The sequence below is a fragment of the Xyrauchen texanus genome, chromosome 15 (genome assembly GCF_025860055.1).
Source record: "Xyrauchen texanus isolate HMW12.3.18 chromosome 15, RBS_HiC_50CHRs, whole genome shotgun sequence".
NCBI lineage: Eukaryota > Metazoa > Chordata > Actinopteri > Cypriniformes > Catostomidae > Xyrauchen > Xyrauchen texanus.
This window is the reverse complement of record NC_068290.1, coordinates 43,699,163-43,718,599: the sequence shown is the minus strand read 5'-3', so window position 1 is coordinate 43,718,599 and position 19,437 is coordinate 43,699,163. Positions and strand designations below refer to the sequence as shown.

Genomic DNA, 19,437 nt, shown 5'->3' with positions numbered 1-19,437 from the left:
GAACGCTCTCTTGGGCTCGTTAAAGACCAAATGCGCCACCACATTCTGGATCAATTGTAGAGGTTTGACTGTAGATGCAGGAAGTCCTGACAGAAGAGCATTGCAGTAGTCCAGTCTCAATATTACAAAAGAGACTGTACAAGGAGTGAAGCATGCTTGTGTAGGAATTAGGGCTGCAACTAATGATTATTTTGATAATTTATAATATAATGATTATTAGAATGATTATTCTGCTATTCGGGCAATTATTGCAACAATTAATAATAAAGGTTGTATTAAATGTGCTTACTAACAATAAAGAGGACAAAATAATATTTTCAAAATATAGTAACAAAAATCTTTTATTAAGTTTAATTCAGTAAAAAATTCACTGCAAAATAAATAATAAAATAAAATCCTACTGGTATCAAGAGTTTTTGTCTTGTTTTCCATTTTAAAATTATCTAAAAATCCTTAAAACAAGATACATTTACTTGAGAAGCAACATATAAGATATTTAGACTTTAAGTGTGTTTTGTATATAAGTGTATTTTTTCACTTGTTCATACTTCTGCGAGTGCAGTAAAGACAAAATATATATTCAAGATCTATTCTCTAAAAGCAAGTCTAAATGTCTTTTAAGCTGCTTCTTAGGTGAATGTATCTTGTTATAAGGATTCTTAGATATTTACATTTTAAAAATATTTAAATATTATATTCTAGTGGTCAACTGATATGGATTTTTTTAATGGTCGATGCTGATATCCAGAGAGCAGGGAGCCGAGGGGTCGATATAATGCTGATTTATCACACAATTTAATATAGTAAGTAACATTAATATAATATTGCTTAAAATTAATCAAATCTTTCTTAGCACTATATTTACTCAATTTCACACAAAACTTTAACTTTGTAAAAAAGAATCTTTGAAGAAAATAGATTGTGTTTTAAATGGTAGATCGCAGTTTCTTCAGATTTCAGTTTGGTCTTCCAAATTTAGTAATTTATTTGCACATCATTTTTCTTTTTTTTTGATGTATTTGGAAGGAAATAAGAGTGCACACAGTAGTCCAGCAATCATGGATGTCATGTGCGCATTAGCAGTCGTGTTTTCTCACAAAAGACTGAATCAAACCAATTACACATACATTGCATAGTGTATATGACATTTACTCAAGCCTTCTCTGCTGGTGTAACATGCCAAATAAATAAATAAATATTTTTTATAATATGTATTTACAATCGCTTTCCACTCTTAATTATTCTACAAACGAATAGCAAAAAACAAAACGTTTATCCAATCAGAATTTATTCCCCGATGCTTACAAGCAAAGTGTGACAACTCTTTCACAAATCACATGCCCGAATCCGAAGCAGCGTGTGCGTTTGTGCTCCACCCCGTCAGGTCTTCAGTATTTCCACAGAATCCCTCAAAACTGCAGTGAATAGGCATCTAAAGTCAGATTGCCGTTGAGAAAGAGATCCTTATGGATTTACAAACCTGAGATGTTCTGCATGAACGTAAAATTCCTTTAACATTATGAGCTCATAAGCATCTGTCGCAGCTTTGATATGCGGACCGTTTAAATGAGACTGTGTTGCACACCAGTCTAATATTGAAGTAACATGTTGGCACACTGTGATTGGTTGTTTACATGTCTCAGATGCTTCACATACAAGCAGGCAATTCACGTTGCCCTTGCAGCCTAAAGAAACCATTTGGCCAAATGGGAAAATTAATTAAATTAAAACATTCTGAATATTAGCTGATTTATTGCCCTCTGTGATATATCTGTGATCACTATTGTATTCAACATTCTCCAATATTTTTTTTATTTTGCTGTATAGCTCCTAAAGTAAATGTACATTATTTTAAAGGAGTTTTACATATTATTTTAGAAAACAAGCAAAAATAAAAAATATATATTTTGTTGCCTGTATTGTATAATCTCTCACATTTTTTTCACTTGATTTTGACCCATCTTTAACTCACAAAAAACAAACTCTTTCTTCTTATTAGAGCTGCATATCACAGATTTTCTACATGATAAGATACACAAGTGACACATAGAGTATATGATGATTCACTACATCATGAGCCATCACGCTATAATCCAGCTGCAGCAAACGTGCGTGAGGGACGAGTGTCTCTGTGCCAGAGTGTGCATCAGCCGTGTGCAGTTTCAATCTCTCCTCCTTAGATTGCATCACTTCATCATTCATCGAAGCTGTGCTGACCGCACAGAGAAATATCAGTTTCTGAATATATATACTTTATATATGACTTGCTTCCTTATTATTTGAACTTTAATAAAGGATGCGTTAAATATTTAACACCAGAGTGTTTTCTTTTTAGATGCTCTGACATGCAGGTTTTGCATAAGTGGAATGCCAGATTTGACTCTGCTTTATTGCACAATGACACCGCTTCTGCATTAACTTGTTAGAAATCCCTCAAACTTTCCATCTACATCACCTTTTGAGCTGTTTGGAAAGTTTAGAGTGCATCTGGACTGTGAACTTTTGTAATTCTTCCTCTCCTCAATCACGGTTGAGCTGCAGTGCTGCATCATTAGAGATTCATATGATCTTATGTTACATTAAATGAGATCAAACGACACTGACATACACATTCTTCGCCCGCAGAGTTCCGCCGTGCAAATGTAAATTTGACCGTTTCTTTATGGAATACTTTTATAATACTTTTCTGTGCTTTTTGATTTCATGGAAAGTGTGTTCATTTTTCCTTTTTCGTGCTCCACAGAAGAAAGAACATCATACAAGTTTTTTTTTTTTTTGGAGGAACTATTCCTTTAAAATACAATTGGAAAGAACAGATTAATTAGAGCAAAAATGAAGCAGTTTAATGCATTTGAAATGGATGGGCCTGGTTTGGAGTGTTGTTTCTCAGACCACCACATGACAGTCTTGTGTATTTTAATTAGATTTCAGTGTTTGTTCTGTTTGAAAAACAAAACAACAACAATATGTGACCTCTTAAGTAAGAGAGGCAGAGCTCAGCTGAGATTGACAGGTTCCTTTTGATCTCATGTCAGGTGGGTTGAGACTTGAGAGCTGGATGCATGAACTCCATGTGTTCCTCCAGTGATTTTACTCATGATGTTCCACTCTATTGTACAGTTATTAATGATTTAGTTTTGTGTGATGTGGTCCCTTTGTGCTAATTCAACACAACCAACACCCTCTCTGCACTTTGTGCCTATAAGGAATGGTCTGGATGAAATGATACAATATTTCTCTGCACAAACCTTACAACCTACTGTAATAGTACATTGTTGTTGTACCTACTCACATACTCTGCAAATTGTTGTGCGTTGTCAGACTGCAATTCTTAATGCAGCACAAGTACAATTTGCATTCGCAGTGTTGCCACAATTGTGGTTATAGTGGACATTAGCGTTAACTATCTTCTACAGTCGGTTTTCTCTTTCAGGTCATGATGTGGCAACAGTCTAAAGAGAATCTCACTGAGCAAGTTAGTTGAAGACAGTAAGCTGTCAACATGTTTATAGCTAGATACAGGGTTCGTACAAGGTGCTTGAAGTACTTGAATTTGGCTTTTACAAATGTAATTTCCTGGAAAACCCTTGAAAATAGCTATTTTTACCAAGAGTTGCTTAAAAAATTATTGAATTATAGAAAGTCGTAAAATATGTTGCTTAAATCATTTAATAAATGAAATGTATTTCTTTCTTTTTGGGGAAACACAATGACAGACCACTAGACCAATGCTGAAGCAGCACATAGACAGTGCTGTCACGTGACACCTGTTACTTTTGGCAGCGCTGTTCAGAATGGGCCAATCACAATCAATTGTTACTGGTTTAAGATTCAAAATATATATTGTATAGATACTGATGTTGCGGATTTAACAAGTATGAATCCTTGCAACTATCAGTTTGAATTAAAAATGACTCTCCAGAGTGAAAAAATGAGATGAGATGTAAAACGTTCTGAGATTTGAATGCAGACCAATAAAGTGTAAAGAGAGCTTTGTGTCTCACTAAATAAGTTATTTCTGACAACATTTTGGTCAATATAAAAATATGTTGTTAAACATGTTCCTTGACTTTTTTAGTCTTGAAAAAGCTTTCAAATGGTGAAAAAAAGAAGGTGTCATTCTATAACCTAACCTTTAATGATATGAAAGGGCTTGACTCTGTTTTGCACATTCTTTAGAAAATCTATTTATATTTGTCAATTGCCTGAAAAAAATCCTCGTCCCCTTCATCTGGTAAACCACTTCTATAACATGTAAAGTTATTTATGTATTTATTTTGTACTTATTGTTAATAAAAGTATTAGTGCAAGGCCGAACAAGTGCGCAAGAAAGCAAAACAAAAGTATTATTAATCATTTAAATAATTAAAAATAATTTCTGTCCCTTGATTTCATGGCATTGATGTTATCAATGTTAAAACCTTGTCCTTTATGAATAAAATGAATATCAACATGTTATATAATGTTTATCCTCGGTGTTTATTGGCAAAAAGTGAACAACTGAAAATGTCAATATTTTTCAAGATTGACCCATTTGCAATCTTGGTCAGTTTGGGAATTTAGAAAACAGTAAACACAGCACATGAGTCATATGGACTACTGTGGACAGACCCAGTTATTCACTTTGTTAGAAAGTGAAGTGCATTTTAAGGGAGCACACTACAATTGCACATCAGTTTCTTCATGAATGAACCAAGAATTGTTACTGTGAGAATATGAATATTTGTATTTAAAATGAACAAATAAAGAATTGGTTTTAATGACATCTTGAGCATTGTCCTTGAAAACAAATAAAAAAAAAAAGTGCTTGAAATGTCCTTGAATTTAACTTTTAAGCATCTCTATGAACCCTGTATATACCTGAATAAAACGCATACATTTGAAGGTAACTTAAAAAAACTAGCATCCTAACCTACAACATACTTATAATAGCTTAAAATAGCGCCGTTAAGTCAATTGTGATTTTTATATTTTCTTAAAGTGTACAGAGCAGGGGAAGGTGGGAGCATTGATCTTAAGGCATGGGCATGACTGGGCTTAGCAACCAATCAGAATATTCATTTCAGCTGAGATGTGATATTTGCTAACCAATCATATCTTTGGTGTCTGGAAGGGTGCTAGACATTTCTAATGTTGAAAGTGAAATGCTGAAGCACCAGCAGTGCTAGAGCAATCATAACTTGCACTGTAGATTGACTTTGCTGCTAAACTTGAATATATTCATGCATTTAAATACAACAAAATTAAACCGCTATTAAACTTAGAGAAAATATTACACCTGTGCTAGATTTTGATGCTCTTTGCATGCTGGTGAACTTAACTGAGTTTCCATAAAAACAAACTTTTTGGGGGTGGATTATGCTATCGCAGATGGATTTGTGAGGTCTGTGACAACCTCAAGATCGCTCACAAACCAATGCTTGCATGGAGATGCTCATTATGTACAGGATGAGCAGTTCAACGACATGATCTAAGTCAGTTCTGAGCTATCACAGATGCTACAATATTTTCAAGCTTGTGCGATAATATTTCCACATAATATTGTAGTGTGAGCAATACAGCGACAGCAGCGAACTACTCTAGCCAATCACATCTTACCATGCATATTTATGTACAGAAATGGAAGGCTACAACTTGATCGTAATTGTGTTTCATTTCAATAAACTAAAAAGAAAGGTTTGTTTACAAATAAATTAATTGTGTGACCACTATACTTGTCAGTGTGTTATGTTTTATTTACCTCCAACTCTTTTTGCAAAACGGAAAGTCCTTGCTGCCTGCTTCTTTTCAACCCTATCCAACCATAATGTCCAAAATGTCATCTTCACAGCAAGCTTATCGTGACTCTCCATTTCTGGAAAATATTTCTCACGTTAATTTATGAGAAAATGCTGTTTTGCTGTTGGTCGAGGATGCTCCTTAGCCAGAGATAATGTTTGCACATCATCTGCATTCTGTTGTGTAGTATGTGCACTGCTACAAACCAATACGATAGATTACTAGAAACCTTGTTGTGTAATGTGAGCAGTACAGTGATTCAAGTAGTCTGACAATCGTGTATTAAAGCAATAAAATAAAAAGCAACATTATATTGTTTTTAAACGTTCAATGAACAAGTAAATAGATAAGTATGGAAAATGAGAACAAAAGACACCCCCAAAAAAAACCTTGTGTGTGGAACTTTTTCTTTCACCGCAGATTCAGACTAGTTTGAAAGATGTGCCCAAGCCTCCTTTGCTGATTCAAAAACCACACATTACAACTAGTAATGACAGCTTGGGCTTAGTTACATTTACAGGAGATATAAGGTTGTGTGTGTGCGTGTGTGTATGAGAGACTGAGCGAGTGAATATCTGCATCCATTGCAGTGATAAACAGGAATTCTGCAGCTGTTAGATTAACTCTATTCCTCAGCTGTAGTGTGGTACTAAAATGCTCAGATCGTGGAGTGAGGCCATTCATGCAATTGGAATTATCCTGAGTGTTTCACTCAACTTCAAGAGTTTTGTTGATGGAGAGAAAACATGGAGGTTGGCAGTTTCAGTTTTGTATATTTCTTGAGGAACAATTATTTTGACACCGACACAGAAAGTGTTCCCTCCTCTGCCATGTTGAAAGTTTATGTCTTTTCCTAACTCCGAAACCTGTATCATGTAGGCACTCTGGGGGCGTGTTTGATTACTCCATTTGTCGTGACTCTCAGCTGTTATCGACAGTAAAGCTGATGCTGTTAGTTTTACTCTATTTCTCGCTATTGTGTTGTAATAATCCAATCGATCATGGAGTTTCTTGGAATTCTGGATGACTTCAAAAATTTGCGCACTGACTGACACAGTTTATCAATGTCAAATCATCTCATGGTACACACACAAGAAAGTCTTTTGCTGCCACTTTCTGGCTAAAATCTTAAATGTTACAGGGATGAATAAATTCACACATCTAGCTACTCTTACACATCTGCACTGCTCTTACAAGTTAGTTTGAAACACCATGAAAACAAGCGGGGTGATAAAATAAATAAAGTGCCCCAGTGCTTATGTAAGGGATAATCCATGGCTAGGTGTGCGTTAAACGACGTGGAGGTGAAAATCCACGTGATGTGCATTTAAAATAATTTAACGCACATCTAGCCATAGATTATCCTGCTTATACCATTGTCACTTGTCAGAATTGATTAGTTACAGCTGTAATATATTTCTTGCAGTGCAAATTTTGACTGGAAGAATAAAAAATAACAGTTAATTTTATCTTAGCCCTGTTAGATCTGCAGCTCCGCCTTTTCTAAATCAGATGCAGAGAAAAAGTAGTATGACCACACACTGAATTTAAATTCACAATCCAGAAATAATAACATCCACAGAATGTAGAGGGGTTGACACTCCAGAGAAAATGTATTATTTAATATTTATTCGTTGTCATTTTCACATTAATGTGGAAAAACCAACCTTACAATTCAAAACACTCTGGAACATGCATATTTAGACCCCTGAGACATCATTTTGGCATCCATTAAGGCTGCACGATTGACTGAATTTATGAAATCACAATTTGTCTTTGAACGGTAGCAATCCACCACAAATGTAAATAAACATCGCATTAATAACTACGGTGATTAAAAATAACTGGATCTACCTGTGCATTTAATGGTTTGAACAGTGCTACATGAGAGAAAGAGGGGATGGTTTAGGCTAGTGTGTTTGATTACTCCCTTGGCTCCATTGATGTGTTTACAACACAATGTGACACATGTACATTAGTGTTTTCTGATGAAACAACACTACTTATTTAGCTTGTTACTGGAAAGCTACACTACTGTGAAAAAAGCTGTTCTACTGTCAAGCTACTAAAAGTAGTGATATTAGTAGTGTCACAACTTTTTGTTAAATACTCCCCAAAACTTTTCAGGAATGTTTTATACTACACACCTGCATACCTAAATAACATACTTAATTTTTTTTTATTTTAATTTTATATTTATCCCATTTTCTCCCAATTTTGAATGCCCAATTACCACTACTTAGTAGGTCCTTGTGGTGGCGTGGTTACTCCCCTCAATCTGGGTGGCGGAGGACAAGTTTCAGTTGCCTCCGCTTCGGAGACCGTCAATCCACGCATTTTAACACGTGGCTCGTTGTGCATGATACCATGGAGACTCACAGCATGTGGAGGCTCATTCTACTCTCTGCGATCCACACACAACTCACCTCATGCCCCATTGAGAGCGAGAAATACTAATCACGACCACGAGGAGGTTACCCCATGTGACTACCCTCCCTAGCAACCAGGCCAATTTGGTTGCTTAGGATACTTGTCTGGAGTCACTCAGCACACCCAGGATTCGAACTTGTGACTCCAGTGGTGGTAGTCAGCATCAATACTCGCTGTGCCACACAGGCCCCCAAGAACATACTTTATTAACTGTGGAGAACAATTTTTTTCTTCAAATGCAGTACATTCTCTGACAGTCAAATTCAGCTGCAGCTTAAGTGCTATGAGTGCAGAACACAAATATGTTCTACAGGTCAGTGACCTTCATTTCAGCAGAACCCATGACCTCTGCAATCACACCTTTATAATCCTGAAGAGCAAACTCTCTCAGCATCTGATGCTTTAGCCAAAGGAATTCTTCTTTAAGTGCTTTTGTTCTGTGTGTGTTTTGCTTGCCAGCATGTTTCCAGTGCATCTCATGCGTTGCTGAGGGTAGGCTGCTGTCAGTGCAGGTCAAGAGTGGTCACTGCAAATGGTCTTAACTCAAGCACCTAGATGCCAGACAAAGAGCAAAAAAAGTGGTCACGCTTCCTCAGACTGACGCTAATAGCACGGTGACTAAGCTTGTGTAGCATGCACAGGAGGTGAAAGCCTGACTGGCTGATGTTTGCCAACCACAGTCAGGTGATAAGGTTAAAAGCCTGAGCGAGAGGTTGAGATACACTTTCTCCTTCACTTCTCTTTTATGTTTAGAGAGGTAAGAGAGAAATACTTTGGAAAGCTCTCAAATTTCAACCCACATTTTTCAAGTTTAGTAGAACAGGTCAAATGCAGGTTTAACAGTTGTGCATCAGTTGTAGCTGTCACGATGCAGGAGGAGGCAGACAATGGGTTGGATCCAAATGCAGTGTACTTTATTGTAAATCAAAGTGAGACAAAACAAACAGGAACAAAGGAAATGACCACGATGGGTAAAACGACACTAAAACCTGGAAACACGGAAAACATGAAAGGTAGAACAGGCTGGATAAACATCAGGGGGAGCACGGAGACAGGCATCCACAAACATCAAAGACCGACAGGGGAATGGTGAAACAAACCGGGTTAAATACACAAACACAATGACGACTAAACGAGACACAGGTGAGACCAATGAAGAGTGCAGGCAGTGAGAGAGGCCAGGGTGGGAATTGTAGTTTTATACACAGACAGTGAAACACGGGGCGGACAACAAGGAAAACGTGACATGGAATTTGACGTGCTGAGTGAAACAGAAAACACGGACCGGACCACAAGGAATGTGACATGGAATGTGATAGGTGAAACGGAGAACATAGGCCAGACAACACAGGAACGTGACATAGCCCCCCCGTCAAAAGGACCGGATTCCAGACGGTCCTAAGAAACAACAGAATAGGAAAAATAAACAGAGGTTAAAGGAGAGGGGGGCTGGACAAGGGGGAAAACAGACAGACCAGAGGGGCACAAGGGACACAGAGACAGACCAAGGAGGCACAAAGGAACACAGAGACAGACCAAAGAGGCACAAGGGACACAGAGACAGACCAAGGAGGCACAAGGGACACAGAGATAGACCAAGGAGGCACAAGGGACACAGAGATAGACCAAGGAGGCACAAGGGACACGGAGACAGACCAAGGGGGCACAAGGGGCAATTAGGCAGTCCACGGAGGCACAAGGGCAAGAGGGCAGTCCAAGGGGCAGGGACAGATCCAGGAGGCCTGGGAGGTGGCCACAGGACAGGGAAAGGTCTAGGAGGCCTGGGAGGCGGCCACAAGACCGGGACAGGTCTAGGAGGCCTGGGAGGCAGCCATCGGACAGGGACAGGTCCAGGCCCAGGAGGCGGCCACAGGACAGGGACAGGTTCAGGAGGCCTGGGAGGCGGCCACAGGACAGGGACAGGTCTAGGAGGCCTGGGAGGCGGCCTCAAGACGGGGACAGGTCTAGGAGGCCTGGGAGGCGGCCTCAAGACGGGGACAGGTCTAGGAGGCCTGGGAGGCGGCCTCAAGACGGGGACAGGTCTAGGAGGCCTGGGAGGCGGCCTCAAGACGGGGACAGGTCTAGGAGGCCTGGGAGGCTCTGGAGTCCCTGGGGGCAGAGCCGTAGGAGGCTCAGGAGGCGGAGCCGTAGGAGGCTCAGGAGGCAGAACCCTAGAAGGCTCTGGAGTCTCTGGGAGTAGAGCCGTAGGAGGTGGAGCCGAGGAAGGCCTAGGAGGCGGAGCCGAGGGAGGCTCGGGAGGCTCTGGAGTCTTGGGGTGCAGAGCTGTAGGAGGCTCGAGAGGCGGAGCCGTAGGAGGCTCGGGAGGCGGAGCTCTAGAAGGTTCTGGAGTCTCTGGGAGCAGAGCCATAGGAGGCTCTGGAGACGGAGTCATAGGAGGCTCGGGGAGTAGAGCCGTAGGAGGCGGAGCCGAGGAAGGCCTAGGAGGCGGAGCCGAGGGAGGCTCTGGAGTCTCTGGGGGCAGAGCTGTAGGAGGCTCAGGAGGCGGAGCTCTAGAAGGTTCTGGAGTCTCTGGGAGCAGAGCCATAGGAGGCTCTGGAGGCGGAGCCGTGGAAGGCTCAGGAGGCTCTGGAGGCAGAGCCGTAGGAGGCTCGAGGGGCGGAGCCCTGGAAGACTTGAGAGACTTGAGGGGTGGAGCCCGGGGAGGCTCGAGAGACTTGAGGGGCGGAGCCCTAGAAGGCTCGAGAGGCTTGAGAGGCGGAGCCCTGGAAGGCTCGAGAGGCTTGAGGGGCGGAGCCTTGGGAGGCTCGAGAGGAGCCCTGGGAGGCTCGAGAGACTTGAGAGGCGGAGCCCTGGGAGGTTCGGGAGGAGGAGCCCTGGAAGATTCGAGAGACTGGAGAGGCGGAGCCCTGGGAGGCTCGGGAAGCTCGAGAGGCGGAGCCCTGGAAGGCTCGAGAGACTTGGGAGACGGAGCCCTGGGAGGCTCGAGAGATTTGGGAGACGGAGCCCTGGGAGGCTCGGGGGAAGGAGCCCTGGAAGACTCGAGAGACTGAGCTCTGGAAAGCTCGGGAAGCGGAGCTCTGGAAAGCTCGGAGGGCGGAGCTCTGGGAAGCTCGGGAGGCAGAGGCAGAGCTCTGGGAAGCTCGGGAGGCGGAGCTCTGGGAAGCTCGGGAGGCGGAGCTCTGGAAAGCTCGGGAGGCGGAGCTCTGGGAAGCTCGGGAGGCGGAGCTCTGGAAAGCTCGGGAGGCGGAGCTCTGGAAAGCTCGGGAGGCGGAGCTCTGGAAAGCTCGGGAGGCGGAGCTCTGGAAAGCTCGGGAGGCGGAGCTCTGGAAAGCTCGGGAGGCTCGGGAGGCGGAGCTCTGGAAAGCTCAGGAGGCTCGGAAGGTGGAGCTCTGGAAAGCTCGGAAGGCGGAGCTCTGGAAAGCTCGGAAGGCGGAGCTCTGGAAAGCTCGGAAGGCGGAGCGCTGGAAAGCTCGGAAGGCGGAGCGCTGGAAAGCTCGGGTACTGGCACTGGCTCTTGGACAGACACGGCTACTGGCACTGGCTCTTGGACGGTCACGGCTACTGGCACTGGCTCTTGGACGGTCACGGCTACTGGCACTGGCTCTTGGACGGTCACGGCTACTGGTGCTGGCTCTTGGACGGTCATGGCTACTGGCACTGGGACGGACAAGACCACAGGCGCTGGCTCAGGGACGGTCGAGGCCACAGGCGCTGGCTCAGGAACGGTCGAGGCTACAGGCGCTGGCTCAGGAACGGTCGAGGCTACAGGCGCTGGCTCAGGGACGGTCGAGGCTACAGGCGCTGGCTCGCTGAAGTCGGAGGCTACAGGCGCTGGCTCGCTGACGTCGGAGGCTACAGGCGCTGGCTCGCTGACGTCGGAGGCTACTGGCGCTGGCTCGCTGGCGGCTGAGGCGACAGGCGCTGGCTCACTGACATCGGGGGCTAACGGTTCGCTGACCGTGGCAGGCGTGGGCTCTGGCTCGCTGGCCGGGGCAGGCGTGGGCTCTGGCTCGCTGGCCGTGGCAGACGAGGGCTCTGGCTCGCTGGCCGTGGCAGGCGTGGACTCAGGCTCGAAAACCGGGATCTTGAGGGGTGGTTCGTCGGGCGCGAGTTTCTTTAGGACGAGACTCACATACTCCCTCCACGTGTGGTCTCCGGGTTCTGGCGCTTCCCACCACTGGGCTGATGGTAACCTGATCCAGTAGATGGTCTTCAGGGAAGCGTCGTCGAACCCGGAGTAGATGGCGACCGTGGAGAAGAGACGTGAGTACTCGCAAACGGTCAGATCAGCCTGGGCCAGTTCGTTGAAAACCGCTGCTGGATCCATTATTGGGTCGGTCTTTCTGTCACGATGCAGGAGGAGGCAGACAATGGGTTGGATCCAAATGCAGTGTACTTTATTGTAAATCAAAGTGAGACAAAACAAACAGGAACAAAGGAAATGACCACGATGGGTAAAACAACACTAAAACCTGGAAACACGGAAAACATGAAAGGTAGAACAGGCAGGATAAACATCAGGGGGAGCACGGAGACAGGCATCCACAAACATCAAAGACCGACAGGGGAATGGTGAAACAAACCGGGTTAAATACACAAACACAATGACGACTAAACGAGACACAGGTGAGACCAATGAAGAGTGCAGGCAGTGAGAGAGGCCAGGAATTGTGGGAATTGTAGTTTTATACACAGACAGTGAAACACGGGGCGGACAACAAGGCAAACGTGACATGGAATTTGACGTGCTGAGTGAAACAGAAAACACGGACCGGACCACAAGGAATGTGACATGGAATGTGATAGGTGAAACGGAGAACATAGGCCAGACAACACAGGAACGTGACAGTAGCAAAATACATTTTGCAGCTGCACATCCTCAAAAACCAACCCACTGCTTTGATAAATACATTCAATGGTTACCTGCACTTGATTAACAGAATAATAAAGTATTCTTAATGATCCTTATAATAAAAGTTTATTTTGTACCGCGGGTCTGTTGAATGCTTTATACTGATTTGTTCACGGATGTTCTAAGGTGTGCAATTATTTTTCAAGTTAACGCACGGCTATAAAGTAGTTCCAGGTCTTGACCGTATAATGGTTCCATATCACTTCATCAAATTATTTAAGTTATTTCAAAGAGCCCTACAGGCTACCACGACAAATAACCAATTAAAACAAAGACAGTGGTTAATTACATCGGATAAGAAAGGCAAACAATGTCTATAATATCCTGAATTTATTTCAATTTCTATTGAAAAGCATGCTCGCACTCTCTCTCTCTCTCTCTCTCTTTTGCTCTCGTCTCACACACACACACACACACACACACACACACACACACACACACAAACACACACACACTTGTTTAGCAATAGAAAAGCTATATACAAGAATGGTGACACTCACTGTATACTTAAACTTACATCTTGGCAATCTGAAGCCATGTTATTCCTGATGAGAGCCGCTTCAAACACCAAGGTAATTCCTACAGCAGACTCTCTCAGTTTCTCTCTTTCTCTCACTCACACAAACACATGCAATATTTTAATGCTGAAAAGCAGCACAACCTACGTTGCTAGTTCTGACATGACGTTTTTAGCAATGAAGGCTTCAGCAGTATTAAAGCAAGACGCTGAATCTGTGGTGGAAGAAAGTAGTTCCACTCACAAGAGTATTGTAGGAACAAGAAAATGTCTTGAGGTAAAACCCTGAACGAAGTCTTAAGGTGTGGTAACTGTGGTGTTAGCGGAATAATTGACTCCGGCCCGTTGAATTGTTGAAAAAGAATGCATACCCAAGGTGTAACAGTCACTCCACTGTGCGTCATGGCCACATTACCACCTCGGGTGTGCAATATTTTTCAGTAATTCAACGGACCGGAGTCAACTATTCTTTACTTATTGTTTTTATATTTCACTGTACAGCTGTGGCCAAAAGTATTGGCAGTGACATCAATTTTGTGTTTCAGTATTTGTTGATCATTTTTTCACATGTTTCTATGGTATACTGGAAAACAATGATAAGAAATTCATAAGTTTGAAAGGCTTTTATTGGCAAAAACATTCAATATTTACAGTGTTGACACTTGTTCTTCATAACCTCTGCAATTCGCGGAGATATTCTAGCTTCTGGGCCAAATCCTGAAGGATGGTGATCCATTCTTGCCTAATTAGTGCTCGGAGTTGATCACAATTTGTGGGCTTCTGTTTGTCCACTCTCCTTTTGAGGATTGACCACAAGTTCTCTATGGGATTAAGATCCGGGGTTTTGCCTGGACACAGATCCAAAATTTCAATGTAATGATCTCCGAGCCACTTCATTATCACTTTTGCCTTGTGGCATGGTGCTCCATCATGCTGGAAAATGCACGGATCATCACCAAATTGCTGCTGGATCGTTGGGAGAAGTTGCTCTTGCAGGACATTTTGATACCATTCTTAATCCATGGCAGTGTTTTTGGGCAAAATTGTGAGAGAGCCCACTCCCTTGGATGAAAAGCAACCCCACACATGGATGGTCTCAGGATGCTTCACTGTTGGCATGACACAGGACTCATGGTAGCGTTCACCTTTTCTAAACAGTCAGAATGGGGCTTCATCAGAGAAAATATATTTGCTCCAGTCTTCTGCTGTCCAATCCTTGTACTTTCTGCAGAATTTCAGTCAGTCCTTGATGTTTTTCTTGGAGATAAGTGGCTTCTTTGCTGCCCTTCTTGACACCAGGCCATTGTCCAAAAGTCTTCGCCTCACTGTGCGTGCAGATGCACTCATATCAACCTTCTGCCAATATTGAGCAAGCTCTGCACTGGTGGTGACAAGATTCCGTAGCTGACTCCTCAGGAGGAGACGGTCCTGGCGCTTGCTGGACACTTTTAGGACGTCCTAAAGCCTTCTTCACTGCAGTTGAACCTCTCTCCTTGAAGTTCTTGATGATCCGGTAAATGGTTCTTTCAGGTGCAATATTCTTTGCAGCATTTTCCTTGCACGTGAGGCCATTTTGATGCAAAGCGATGATGGCTGCACGTCTTTAGACGTAACCATTGCTAACAAGAACACAATTATTGGAAGTACTTCTTCCCTCCTTTTATAGCAATCAGTCTGCTCTTATAATACAATCAGAATGATGGAGTGATTTCACCTGATTAGTACTCGTTCACACTTTCCCAGGTGCTGCTGATATGATTAGTGAAATTATGTTAGCTGGTCATATTGTGCCAGGGCCAAAAAACAGTGCAATTTAGGTTTTTGTGATAAAGTAAATTTTTTTTGGCCAATGAAGCTTTTTGGAATTATTTAAAATGTATTTGATCACTCTGCACAATAATCTAGAAACAATGTGACACCACACAACTGAAGCAGAAAAATTTGCAAAAATGTATGTCACTGCCAATTATTTTGGCCACAGCTGTATATTGTATATTGCACACAGTTATTATTTTATTACCTCTAATGGCACCTTATTTATTTATTTATTACATTCAGCCTGATAACGTGAAATAACGTCACTGTGGTGCCATTTTTAGGCATATATCGACAAGGAGCTGTGTAGTAACGGCTATTCTCTATATGGGTGTTTTGATTGACACATTAGCTGGTGAACAGATGTTTGGTAGCAGTTACTATATTGTGTGTTTTAGCATGACTGGCACCCTGATTTGACCAGTCAGCTTCCAAGAGCAGAGCTGTCTGTTTTAGGATGCTTAGGAACAGACCTACACATACCGAGTCCAGAACATCTGTATTGTGGGTAGAGAAATACACTGTCTTTAAAAATTATTTAAAAAAAAAGTACTTGACACTGATCTTATGATTCAACTGGAGTTTTTCATGAAATGAAGCACTGATTGTATTAAATGATGGGTGAAGTTCAACATGTCACATTTATTAAACACATCATTAATAAAAACTTTAGAGTGTGCTTTGATGGCTAAACTGTTGAGTTGTCTAGTCAGTGCAATGTGTGTCTGGATCAAACTGTAATACATACTAATTACACACCAGCTATCAAGGAGACATGCCTAATCAAAAGCTTCTCGTTTTATATATTATATTCTCAAGCCTGTGTCTTTTAGTAAGTTTACCATGGGTTTATCATTTTGTATCTGGGTAAAAACATATTATAAATACCATTATTATAACCATTACTTATTGCTTTAATGAGAAATATGTTGCCTGTTTAATATCAACAATGTCAGCTTCACTAGAATGATTTAATTTCAATTCCAGCTTTATTTTGCAAATGAAAAATAATTTGTCTTCATGTGTGTGTTTGACAGGCATTGGCAGCGAGACAGTGAAGAGTTTCTCCGTGTTTCTGAATGGTCAGTATCCTCCAGCAGATCTGTGTGGAGATATCGCCGTGTCCTATAGCTCAGCAACAGGTATGTACTGCTCACGAACACATCACAGCACTGCTCTGGAACACATTAGTCTCTTTCCTCACTTCTTTAAGCTCTTTTATTAATTTCAAGATGTCTGGATGTTTGCCAGCACAGAAAGGCAGCAGAAAGGAGCTGTTTGTGCTGGAGTTGCTCTTGGAGAGTATCTGTGTTGGCAGAGACTGCTGGAAAACATCCTGAAAATATACGGGAGTTTCCCTGTCTCTGGAACACTCCTTTTCTTTCTTTACTGAGTCTGTTTAATACATAAGATCACAGGTAGAAACACACACACACACACACACACACACACACACACACACACACACACACACACACAGGTGTGTTATGAACACTCTGTCTCTGTAGCACCTGCATCTTATTCACTCTCTAGTTTAACCAGGTTCAATCTCTACTCTATGGCTATGTTCAGACTGCAGGCAAATCAGATTTTTTCTCGAATCAGGTCTTTTCAGGCAGACTGTATGCACTATTAATTGCAAGTGATTAAGTCAGATTTACTCATTCAGACTTAACCAACCAATCTGCATGGGTTGCTTTGGTAATGACAGGTGTACCCACATGACAATGCTTTCAAAACTGATGCAGGAAAAATGGAGGTGTATCATCTCACTCTCCAAATAAGCGCCCTGTCCAGTCGCGGTGCAGAACTCCAGTCGCAGAAAAAACTCAGTGATGGAGGAGACTAAATATTGTGATGTTCCGTGCTGCGTTCACTGTTTTTTGATGTCATAGTTGTGTGTCGCGTTAAGAGTGACACAAAAGAAATCCGATTTGAGCAGGCAGAGCGTCCGGACTGAGACGCATCTGAAAATGTTTTATTTAAATCGCATTTGAAACCACCTCCTGGTGTGGTTTGAATCAGATTCTGAAAAATTTGATTTCATGTGGTTTTTTGCTGTCCAGACTATCATAAACTCATCTGGATACAATCTAGATATGCGAAAAATCAGATTTTTAGTGGCAGTCTGAACAAAGCCTAATAGAGAGCAACAGCTGTTCCTCACAGGTAAATAGATTTTTAACAATAACTTTAGGCCTTGCTCAGCCCCTGGCTTCATGTGTGGAACGCCATTTATGTGGTGTGTGGATTTACTGCCTTTTCATTTAGATATACTGATATCTTATAATCTACAGCTTCACACCCAAGTTAGATTGAATCAATTAAATGTTAATACAATTAATACACAATTAATAGATAATTCCATTATCTATGGAATAAATGGAACCATATTAAAAAGAGATGTTCGTGTACATTTTCTGTTGATCACGAAAGCAGTAATTCATTTAATTCTGAAGTTGCGCTTTACAACCACATTTGTATATACAGACATGCAGTGTTGTCGAGAGCACTTTCAACATATTAAGATTGCAGTGGTGGAGTGATGCTGTACAGTCCAGTAAAGTATGCCAGATCACATTGGTCTGCTGCTTCCTCCACAACCTAGCAGTCAAAACCAACTCACAAGATGGAGAATATTGCAGTGCAAATTGTGTTGAGCAAATATGTTTGTGATGTTAGTGTGTGTGTGTGTGTGTGTGTGTGTGAGCGTGAAGGGGTGGCACTTTGCTGGAGATGCTTGTGTGGAATGGCAGGAATGTGTGTGTGTGTGTGTGTGCGCACATGCTGCCCATGGCCTGTAATTACTGTCCTAAACACTTGCTCCACACCCCACCCTAACTAACACAGGTTAATTGTTTGCAGCACTTCCAAGGGTTTAGTGCATTTAGTCCAGCTTTCACTGCTTTCATGGAAGGATACTCAATGGCAATTAACCATAATGCTCTAAAGTCAAAACACCATTCAAACAGGAGTTTACTCTGAGACGATGTGTGTTATAGCTGCAGTAAAGGCTGTGAGGCTATGTTTGAAATAGCCAGGGTCGGGAGGGTTACTTTTAAAATGTATTGCACTACTAAATACTTTGGATTACTTCTTCAGCAATGGCATATTTTTTCACAAATTTTTGACTACAAACAAGAAAAAAATCTGCCAGTATAGTAAAACAAATTACTCTTGTTTAAAAAATACATGCTGTGAAAAAGCATGTATTTTTCCAAATTCCATTTTACCTTGACATAATGCTAAATGTTCACATGTCAATTTACAGAGGGAACTATTTCTGATGCTCCAAACTTACTGCCGAACCCCACACAATGACATCTTTTTCTATATTGGTTATCTCATATATACATCCTTTATTCTTCTAAAAATACTCAAACTTTTTTGTGACTATAGGTCCTCAACGGTGTCAGATCGACCTTTTTCTCTCTCATAATAGTGTGATCCTCTGTCTGCTCATATGAATGTAACACATTATAATATGTTAGTGTTTGAACAGAATTGTATTCTGTAGTGGAATACAGTTACTAATATTTTGTATTTTAAATACATGATGACGTTACATTTATTCTGGTCCTACCCAACCCTGGAAATAGCATACTACCATACAAAACCTACTAAAACTGCAGTGTGCAATTTGTAGACCGGGCACAGTAGGTGAATCTCTATGCATGGAATACCCAGATGACCTATAACATTTGCTCAAATTTACCATATATAGCCAGAGTACACTGTGTGTGATACTGTATGCCATAAATACAATGCTCTCAAAACATGACCTTTTATTTCAGTATGATGAATGAACCAGAACTGAAATCATCTTCAATCGCTTTTTAGACTCATTATATGATTTGACTGCTTAAATTGATTAGACAATTATTGAAGCATATTTATTTATTTTTTACCATGAATGAAATTCCACTCACATAATTAAACATGCAGCGTAAGGTCATGTGATAGCACTGTACATACTACTATTTGGAATGTTTAGCATTCTATACAGCATACATTATCACTTAAT

At 41.7% G+C, this 19,437-nt stretch overlaps 1 protein-coding gene across 2 annotated transcripts in view; it reads left to right on the top strand.

The window, feature by feature from the left end:
* The window catches only part of bbs9 (Bardet-Biedl syndrome 9), a 193,101-nt gene that overhangs the window by 35,932 nt on the left and 137,732 nt on the right, over window positions 1-19,437 (top strand). For both annotated transcript variants that reach the window (XM_052143904.1, XM_052143903.1), the window contains exon 14: window positions 16,451-16,555. In XM_052143904.1, coding sequence (XP_051999864.1) covers window positions 16,451-16,555 — 105 coding nt within the window. The remainder of the gene's footprint in view (window positions 1-16,450; window positions 16,556-19,437) is intronic.